At 44.3% G+C, this 10,037-nt stretch overlaps 1 protein-coding gene across 4 annotated transcripts; it reads right to left on the bottom strand.

The window, feature by feature from the left end:
- Positions 1-2,604: 2,604 nt before the first annotated feature.
- Positions 2,605-7,491, bottom strand: LOC123156874 (glucose-6-phosphate/phosphate translocator 2, chloroplastic). 4 transcript variants are annotated; one of them, XM_044575064.1, is made up of 7 exons: positions 7,201-7,478; positions 5,141-5,628; positions 4,835-5,060; positions 4,049-4,271; positions 3,497-3,710; positions 3,316-3,409; positions 2,605-2,949 (listed from the first exon to the last, which is right to left on the bottom strand). In XM_044575064.1, the coding sequence occupies exons 2-6, from the start codon at positions 5,621-5,623 to the stop codon at positions 3,389-3,391; spliced, it is 1,167 nt and encodes a 388-aa protein (XP_044430999.1). In that variant the 5' UTR covers positions 5,624-5,628; positions 7,201-7,478; the 3' UTR covers positions 2,605-2,949; positions 3,316-3,388. The 4 variants fall into 4 exon arrangements, with proteins under 4 accessions (XP_044430999.1, XP_044431000.1, XP_044431001.1 ...); XM_044575065.1 differs by having other exon boundaries at positions 7,185-7,456; XM_044575066.1 differs by having other exon boundaries at positions 7,346-7,369.
- Positions 7,492-10,037: the final 2,546 nt, after the last annotated feature.

Below are 10,037 nucleotides of genomic sequence, written 5' to 3'. Positions count from 1 at the left end.
ATGAGTAGTCGATGGAGATGAGCGATGGTGTTGTTGACGTCGAACCGTACCTATATAGCCGAAACACAATAGGACACAGGAACCACAACCCAAAATCTCAAAGACCCAAACATGTCAAAATCGTCGTAGGAGGTAGCGGTGAGCGGTGGTGGTGCTTGTGGAAAGCGGTGGTGGTATGCGGAAGTAAGCGTGGTCACCGGGGCAAAATTGGGCGAAACTAAGCGGAAATGGGCGCGGGGGATGGAGTTGCTGCTGCCAGCTGCCGGATGTCCGGGCCAGCTGCCGGATGTCCGGGACACCGGATGTCCGGTGGACATGGGCGGATGTCCGGGCTCCTGGATCGGGGACGAACACGATGAACTCCACGGGAAAAAGGGCAACTCCGGGGCAAAATTCGAACGAATTGGTGGATGGAAATCGCAGGGGAGATGGGGAAAGCTAGATCCACTCGTTGCAAAGCAGATCTGTGGATCAAATCCAACAAAACTTCATCACACCAACAAATCACAAAAAAATTGGGGCTATTTTTTGTGGGGAATTTTCGGATTTAGGACGAAAACAACAAAATCAAGCTAGAAAACACGGGGTAGGGGCTCCAAAAATGTGATCAATGTGGCTCATGATACCAAGATTATGTAGGGCGGAACCGTAGGTGGCCGATCTTTCACGTTTGGAGTGGATCCTACGGGGAACACGAAGAACGCGCGGAAGAACACGAGGGAAATCACGAGGGGAGAACAAGAGAAACACTCAACCGACACGAATTTGATCACACAAGTGCTAGATCATCGAGGCACAAAGTAACACGAGATCCAAAGTCAACAAGGGACGATACAAGAGTAACCGTTCTTCTCCGTGAGGAGGTCTTGATTGTCTTCTCCGGATGGAGGCCTTGAATACGGATGGATCTTCTCCGAAGAGGTGCGGTCCCTCACGAGGAGTAGATTCGGTACGGATGAGCAATGCTCTATCTCAGATGAGCTATCACAATGCTAACCCTAAAACGTAGGGGTAGGGGGAGTATATATAGTCTACGGGGCGAAGGGGTACATGGGCCACGGCCCTGAGGCGTTGCACGCAGGCAGGAGGGGACCGGATGTCCGGGCATCGGGCCGGATGTCCGGGCGCTCATGACGGGCCGGATGTCCGGGCTGGTGGAGTTGGCGTTGCGGCTCTCTGGATGGACGGGGCCGGATGTCCGCACGGAGGGGCCGGATGTCCGGTGCTTCAGGAGGGGCCGGATGTCCGGTGAGGCATCCGGATGTCCGGGCTGTCGGGGCAAGCTTCTGTGCTCCCTGGATGGCGCCTTCGGATGTCCGGGCTGGAGGCCGGAATTCCGGTGAGGGGGGCCGGATGTCCGGACTGGACGCCGGATGTCCGATCCCTGTAGCTTCTTCTGCCAACTCATGTCCAAGTAGATCTCCAAGGGGCGTTTGTCCGGGGCCATGGTCGGATGTCCGGTGCCTGGAGGTTGTTCTCGCCTTCTTCCGTTGGTTCTCTTCTTCCGTGGACTTGATGTCTTGACCATCTTCATGAACATCGTTGGGAGGGTCCTCTTGGTACCTAATCATGCACAACATTCCTGACTTAGGTAGTGGACATGTCTCGAAAGGATCAAATGAGATATCACTAAGGAGAGAAGTCACCTCGGTCTCGAGAGCTCTAGCTCGTGCTCTAGTCATGGGTCCTCTTGGTGCTTGGTGAGACGATGGAAGGTCCATGGAGATGACCGGAGGATGCTCCACATCACTAGCTATATACGCATTCTTAAGCAAATACAATAAATACGAAGAAATAGAAAAAGAGAAGGTAGAAAAATGTATTAATATAGTAGTCAACTTTATAGCCCATATAATTATACGAGTGACCATAGATGAGGACACAACTGATCCAAGCTCTTGTGAGCTCAGGTCAATAGTAAAATCAAAAAACTGAAATAAATCGGATATTTTTGGTCAAACGTTGACAAAAAATTTAGTGGATTGCAAGACATTCATATGAACACATGGTAAAAAACAAAATCTATGCTTCAAAATGCAGTTTTTAAAAGCATTTTTGAGCGTTGATTTTTTTTGTCTATGCATTTTGGAGCATTTTTCTTGCCACGTTTTACATGAATGTCACCTCGTGATGAAACTTTGCAACCAATCAAAACATATGTGAATGTTCGACACAAAAAAATCAGATATTTTGAAGTTTTTTTAATATTTTTTTGAAGTTTTTTTATGCTTTTACTGTTCACCCGAGTTTCATATAGCTGAACGTCTGGCACTGTTAGGTAAATTGGTACACACCTACAAGGTTATACCTATTCGAATAGACATGTCCATGTTTACGGACAACTTGGAGACTTAATACGTGATCATACAAGAAACTATCTTTTCCAGCTTCTCTATAGTTGCACATTTGCTTCACCCAAGATCATGGCATACCGTGAGGTGGAAGTGATATAAAGATCAGTTGTCGATTCAGAGGACTACAAAAGTAACGACAGATTTACAAAAACTTCAAACAACTTGTGGGTGTAACTTTACCACAAGACCTTTCCTGCTCCAGGGCTCCTGGCAAACAACAAACTAGAAGCTGGAAACACAAGAGAAAGCATGCCTTTCAAAATACACAAAGTTCTTAAATATCAATAATTTACCGTTAAGCACAGGGCTATCGTTACTTTCCAGCAACGGAACTGTCAGACGAATTTCCATGCAGTTCTTATTTCAGGATACAACGACAGTTCATGGCCACTGGAGTTCAGTTTGCGATTTAACAAATAACAAGGAAACAGCAACATGGTCCATTATTATTATCGCCTCTCGCATGAAAACCTAAACCTATATCTACAAGACACTTGCACAAGCAAAATTTGCCCCACTGCTTGGTACTATTTCTGCAGACATTCTTCGTCCATGAACCTGACCTTCAACAATAGTTTAAACCTCACTGCTTTGCCTACATCAGAATGCAGTTAAGAAAATGTCAACTATGAAGATAAAAATGCAATATTTAAGTTAGGCATAAACACTAAAGGAAGAAGAATCAACAGAACAGAAGTTTATCAAGTCTTCATTACTCGAATATATTTCTATGGTTTCTTATTTCCCGTTTTGTCGACGAGGCAAGTAAATACTTCCAGTCATTGCCAAACTACCTTGAGTGTATTTTCAGCATGTATTGACGTAATCATTTGATGATTTCTCTTCATGATCTAGTCACATTTTTCATAAAATGTCACCTGCCCCTCAAAGCAACCAATCATAATTTCGAATTACAACAACAGCGAGGATCAGAAAGTAGCATATTTATAATTTAAGCTACCTCTGCACCTCTATGGCCATAGGAGAGCCACATAATTGTATGCACAAGCTCGAGTGGTGAAAAATATTAAATGCTACATACACGGAGCTTTAACCTGTCCTAGTCCAGCAAAAGAAAGGTTTATTTCAGTTGATACAAGGGAAGGACAATCAGAAGGAAATCTTAAAGCAACCAAATTTACCTGAGAGTACAGGAATGTGCCAAAGATGGCAATGGCAGCTCCTAGTGCATTTACAGGGCGGACAGGTGTACGGAAGATAATGATTGACGAAACAATAACTGATATGCGCTTCATTGTATTGCCAATGCTAAACGTCAATGGAGAAATCTGGTCCAAAGACATGTAGGACACCTGATTATACAGGTGGTAGAAAACGCTCTGTGCACCAATCCACCTACATGAGCGAACATTTACAACATCAGAAAACTGTCAATGCAAAGAAAAGTAGTATGCGATATATGTTCGGGTACAAATGCACATAAATCCTGGTCACCTCCGACACAACATGTTGAATTGTCAACAAAGACTCCCAACAGAATATGTCAAGAGAATTAAAAGGCTATAAGCAACAGTGCTGCTAGTGAGTTATAAATGTATCAAAAATGTTGAAGTATGTCTTTAAATGGTGTGAATATGGAGATCATTTCAAGTTTCCACATGAAATTTAAGTACAAATCACAGCACATGGTATAAATATAGAAGAAAAATGAATTCTTGATTTTTCCTGCTTACCAGAGAACGTTGGGGCCAACATCTGCAAGAGCCTTTTGCCATCCAGCGGCCCACATTTGGGGGCCTTCCATAGCAATAGCAAATGGTGCGAGTATGATCAGGGACATAATTGAAAGGCAAGCGTAGTAATTCATGCCACTGACAGACTTCCCTTTCATGCCCCGCTTCGAGAAGATGTTGCGGAAAACAAATGCAAGGTTCGATATCATGGCACCCATAAATCCTGGTGGGAGGATAAGGCTATTAGCATCATGGAAGGAGTAGATCAGAATAGCTGCCTCCCCTAACCAGTGCAAGACCAATCAAGAATTGCAAAGTTGCCTATGCAGCTATAGTCTCTATTTTGTCTGGTGTCAAACTTCACGAAAAAAAGGTTTTAAGCTATATCTTCTTGTGTTTAGGAGAATGCACTAGCCACAGTTTATGTAACCATTCGCCTAATTTACACAAGGTTAAAAGATTATATGTATGATTACTTTACTGTTTATTCATTTCCATAAGTTCCAAATCTAAAGCACATAGTTCTTGAAGCTCACTTGAATCCAGATAGAGTAAATAATCATTTAGCAAGTCTTTTCAGTTTTATGTCAAAAAACATTAGGAATGTCGATTATTTAACCAATTAAGAATTGTCACCTCAGTTAACTGATAGAAACTGCTTCTTTATATCTACGAACAACATGACTATAATGGTTAGAAGCAAAAGGCACATCAATTTCTCGACAACCAATAGGGAGAGGATACGAGAGAAACAACTTAAGAGGATTTTTACTTAATTATACTCACCAATCATATTAAAGTTCAGCTCTGTCGCAGCAGCTAGACCACAACCACCAATGATCGGGAGAAGAGAAAGATATACAGGCATCGGAAATGACTCTCCGAGAATGAACCTTGACACCAAAACACTGAATGCAGGCTCAGCACTCTTGATAATGTGTGTGAATGACACTGCCACCTTTGACATGCTCACTGTGGCAGCAACATGTCCAATTGTATGAGCCACAGCAACCTTCATCAATGCAAACAACAAATATGATTCATGATTTCCATCAACAGATAAAATAGTTGCCACAGAACGAACGAACTCACCGGGAAAAGTGCTTTCCAGAAATCTAAGTCAGTCTTGGGGGCCTCAACTAGGCAGGTGACCCATGAGAAGAGCATCATCGCTGAGCCGCAGGCGAGGGATAGTGTGGAGGTGAGCCAGGGATACGGGAAAGCATTGAGAACCTTCTTGTTATAGATGTTAAAGATCACATTAAGCGCCCACCAAGTCGCAAAATAGATTGAGATCTTCAACTTTTGTGCTGCTTCTGAGCTGGCTGGCACCACCTCAGCCTTCGACTCCTTGTCATCAGCCGCTGAAGCTGCACACCTGAAGTCAAGCAGCTGCCTCCGAGGCTTCAGCTCGGAAGTGTGTGGGTCATCTAGCCGTGTGAGGTAGAGTGGTCTAAGGGAGCAGGAGGCAATTTGTTTCATGTTGAGAATGGACACCGACGGAACCAAAGCTGATTTAGACCGTTGATTGGTGACAGAGAAGGCGGCCGGAGAGAGCTTCACAGCAGGTATCATGGCTCCTGCAGATCAACCAAAAAACATTCATAAAGGAATAACAGATAGCAAGTGACATACAAACTGAACAAAGAGCTGCTAAAAAAATACGATGTTCCTTTTCAGTGAGACCTCCATTGAGCTGATCAAAAAATATGATGTTCCTTTTCAGTGGGACCTCCATTGAGGTGATCAAGAAAATGACATGGAACAACTTCCCCCAAAACAATGCTTGAAAATATTTACTCCAGTTTTGTTGATGCAAGCTTTCCTTGAGATTATTATCGAATGAATGCATCATCCAAGCATGATCCAACCAGTTACATCTCCTGTCAGCACTATGCAATTCGTGCACGTCAGACTGGGAATTTTTGTCAGATAAGACCATGTACGCTTTCATATTGACAGAAAGAACCATCTGCGATCCGTATTGACAAAAAAGACCATTTACACCGTGGCGGCAGACCTGGCAGCCGACAAGTGGCACCTACCGCCACAGTGGGGCGGCAAGACCTGCCGCCACAGCCGCCGCCGGCAGCTCGGCTGCAACAGAAATTTCCGGTCTGCAACGGAATAGGACGCACTGGTGGCCCTGCCGCCACTCCCGATGGCGGCAGCTCCTTTTCCTACATGTATGGCAGCTCCTTATCTGACAAAAATTCCCCTTGCAGTACCCACATGCACCTGCCCGCCTGCACTCGAACAAATTTAGAAGGGGTGTACGTAGTACATATCCATGAAACGTCGCGATACAAAGAGTGCACGCAGTCACTTAACACTACCATTACAAAGTCGTGTTGGTACGTGCATGATGATGCACCTTAGACTAGACATTGCTGTACTACTACTTGACGTGCACACCGGCCGATTCATCTAGTGACAGAAAGGACCACTTGTAATCGTTCACATGCATGCTATCGCGAGCAGCAGGAAAACGAGCGGCAGCCATCAGGAGTAGCGGCAGGCCCACCAGCGTGTCGCCGTTCCGTTGCAGACCCGAATTTCTATTGCAACCGAGCTGCCACCGTCGGCTGTGGCGGCAGGTGCCACATGTCGGCTGCCGAACCTGCCGCCATGGCATAGGTGACTTTTTTTGTCAATACGGATCATAGATGGTCTTTTCTGTCTATACGAAGACGTAGGTGGTCTTATGTGACAAAAATTCCAGACTGGGAGCTATATGAGGTTGGTCACTGGAAAATCCCCAAAGGCTAAAACGCAAGGTCAAAGGTGTACATGAGGACAAATTGTGCATAAGCACATCGCTTTCGCCCAGTAATCTACACGTAAGGGTGTCGCCTTTCACCCCTTTGCACAAGCTCCAACTCTCACGGTCGTCTAACTGAGCAGATTTCGCATCCATTTATGAAATATAGAACAGAGAAGCCAGAGGCTGCGGCTTGCAGGAGAGGGGGGTGGTACGGGGGAGGCGACGAGTTGGCGGTGCGGGAGGTACAGCGGCGAGGCGCCGACCGCGGATGATGGTTGGCAGCTGGGTGAGAGAGATGGATGATACGGCGACGGATCATAAAGCGGTGTTGCAGATTAATTATTTTATTTTTACAGGATCGACAGAACAAACCTCTGCAAGATCTCACCTTTCTTCCCGCCCAAGAACACTTGCTCAGATCAATAAAGTCTTCTTCTCAAATCGCGGCAAGAAGAGGTAAAAGCGGCGCCTCTGCGACGAAGGATTCGAGGACGGCAGAGGCAGGTGGGGATAGCTGGGGATCAAGATCGAACCTGGGAATCTGAGACGGGAACCCGGAGATCACAAGGAGGGAGAGGGGGATTGCTCGAGGCAGGACGGAGGTAGGGAGTTCAGTTCCTTCGACGAGTATAAAGGCAAAGGGAAGGGGGGAAGGTGGCGGCTCGGGAGGGGGGCAGGGAGGTTAGGTGCCGTGTGGCTCTTTGTTAGATTGTATAAATGCCAGGGGCTTCTTCTCCAAGGAGACGAGCCATGGTAATTTGGAGTTTTTTCTTGGGTGGGGGTGGGTTTTTTTCGAGAGTACATAAGAGTGTGCCGTATTTTTATAGAAGAGAGAAATGTTGATTACAAGAGACCTTTAGAGTATTGCATCCTGCTACAGTGCACATGATAGGTGGGGTTGGGTCCACATGGCAGTGACTATACTGCACCATATGCTAAGGATCCTAGGGAGGAGGAGTGGTGGCGCGTATTGGTTTCAGATACAGATTATAGAAAGGATTTTTGGCAATCCTTAACACATAAGTTGGCTCGCTTTTCAAGCATACGACAGTGACCTCCTGTATGATCTACTTCACAACAAGCAAATTTTTGGGTTGGAAGATGAACATTTATGTAGAAAGAAGCTGCACAATTGTGAGTTTTTTTTTTGCGGGGCACAATTATGAGCTTTTACATTAAGTTTCCTAGAAATGTGGAAGACCTGAGCTTGAATGTTGATTGTTGCAGCAAAATTGCTAGTTGGCTTCTAATTTGCTAGTGTCCATGGACTTGAAGAAGATTCCTTTACGCCACTGCATGAGCTAATGTCAAATTATCCGCTAGGAAAGTGATTTTGTTGTTGCGATGTGTGAAGCAATTTCCACGACAACATATAAAGTTGTAGCCTCCGCCTCTAGTGGAGTTTTGACACTTTTGCCTGCTGCACAGATTAAGATACCTATTCTTTGCTTATTCTTGCCAGTGTGAATGTAAATTCCTATTCCTGTTTTCCTTGAGTTGTTATTGGAGTTAGTAGCGTACTTCTTCCATGTAGCATCGGTATAAACCTTGGTACCTATAATCCAATCATATGTGTTTTAGTGAGCATCCCTGCTTTTGATTGTGTGCAGATTCTACCCTCGTTCCCTGCTTTATTTTTGTTGGTGAACCTGCAATGTCTACACAAGATAGTAAATCTTGCCCATTTAGTATTGCTTACATAGGAGGGTTTGATTTTCTGCCAAAACATTTTCATTCCTGAACTTCCAAATACACCAAAGAATAGTGATTATGTTATTGAGAGAGGCATGAGGGTGATGGGAGGTTAACAAATCATGGACATCATTAGAACATTATTAGCTGTTGTGTTGTTGTTATTGAGAGAGGCAGAGGCGGGTGATTAATTATTGATGTGTTGTTGTTGGTGGTGGTGGTGTTGTTGTTGTTGTTGTTGTTGTTGTTGCTCTTCTACATATATCTAGACATCATCAGAATATTAAGGTAACACTCTTCTTTGTTGCTATGTAGCCTAGGATTGCATATTTAGACATTCAGTACAGTGCATGTTGCTATGTAGCCTCAGATATATTAGATATGACCCTAGTTAACCTACCTATAAATGAGTTACAAATATATTCAGTTAAAAGTCTGATTCACCGATTAGTCCCTTATCAGCCCCCGGTCTATATGGTACCAGCTACCAATATCCTGAACAATGAGTATATATAAGCCATGGGATGAAACTAACCTCGATGGAAAACATCAGTTCCCAAAATTGCCATGTGTAAGTACATCGAGAGGCATGTGAAGCACAATCAACCAAATATATCCATGGCAGACAAAATAATCTCCAAACGATAGCTTCAGTGTGCAGGTTTAAGCACACTAGTTAGCAAAACAAGAAGTGGAAAGGTGTGTTAACTGCAATAAGCCTAACATTTAACAACAAGTAAATATAGTAATTCATACTGGTATTGTGCCAGTCTAAGTATATTGGTTATTGTTAAATAAAAATGGAAACGCATGTTAACTACAACATACTTAACAGCAACCAAATGTAGCCATTCATAGTGGTATTGTTGAAACTAGTATTGATGAAATTGGACTACAAAGTTTATACTTGCACATATAGAACATCACGTTGTGAATAACTGGAATAAACAAGGCATACTACGAACAACCAAAGATAGCATTTGAAACTGGACATATGCTAACTACAAACAACCGAACAACCAAAAAACTTTAAGAGGCATATGCTAGCTATAACAGGCTTAACAGCAAGCAAAAATATGCATTCCTATCGGTATGTTTAAAACTGGTATTGATGAAAATGTACTGCACAGTAAATAGTTGCACATATAGAGCATCACAATGTGAACAACTGAAATAAACAAGGCATATTGCAAACAGCCAAATATAGCAATTAAAACTGGACATATTCTCACTACACTACAAAAGGGACTCGACAAAACAAATCATGCCCCCCCCCCCCCCCGTGAAGAGGCACGACAAAACAAATCATGGGTTTCCTCACTTGTCACAAATGGGCTTGTTCTTGTGGGAAGAGCACGGACCCTGGGTGCGCTCCATGTTATCGCAGATGGGCTCCTTCCCCTTGAAAGAGCACGGCTGTAGGGTGCCCTCCCTGATGTCGCAGATGGGCTCTTTCCACTTGGAAGAGCCAGAGAGGATGCCCTCCTCGTGGTCGCCATCGATGAGGTTTGACTTGTAGCTATGGATCCCAAG

This window comes from Triticum aestivum, chromosome 7B (genome assembly GCF_018294505.1).
Source record: "Triticum aestivum cultivar Chinese Spring chromosome 7B, IWGSC CS RefSeq v2.1, whole genome shotgun sequence".
Lineage (NCBI taxonomy): Eukaryota > Viridiplantae > Streptophyta > Magnoliopsida > Poales > Poaceae > Triticum > Triticum aestivum.
This window is presented reverse-complemented; position numbering and strand designations above follow the sequence as displayed.

Excerpts from the sequence above, each read along its gene's own strand:
- LOC123156874 (XM_044575064.1), bottom strand. The coding sequence starts at position 5,623 with ATGATACCTGCTGTGAAGCTCTCTCCGGCCGCCTTCTCTGTCACCAAT. Across the intron at positions 4,272-4,834 it reads GCTGAACTTTAATATGATTG|GATTTATGGGTGCCATGATA; the intron begins GTGAGTATAATT and ends TCCTCCCACCAG. Across the intron at positions 3,711-4,048 it reads GTTGGCCCCAACGTTCTCTG|GTGGATTGGTGCACAGAGCG; the intron begins GTAAGCAGGAAA and ends TCGCTCATGTAG.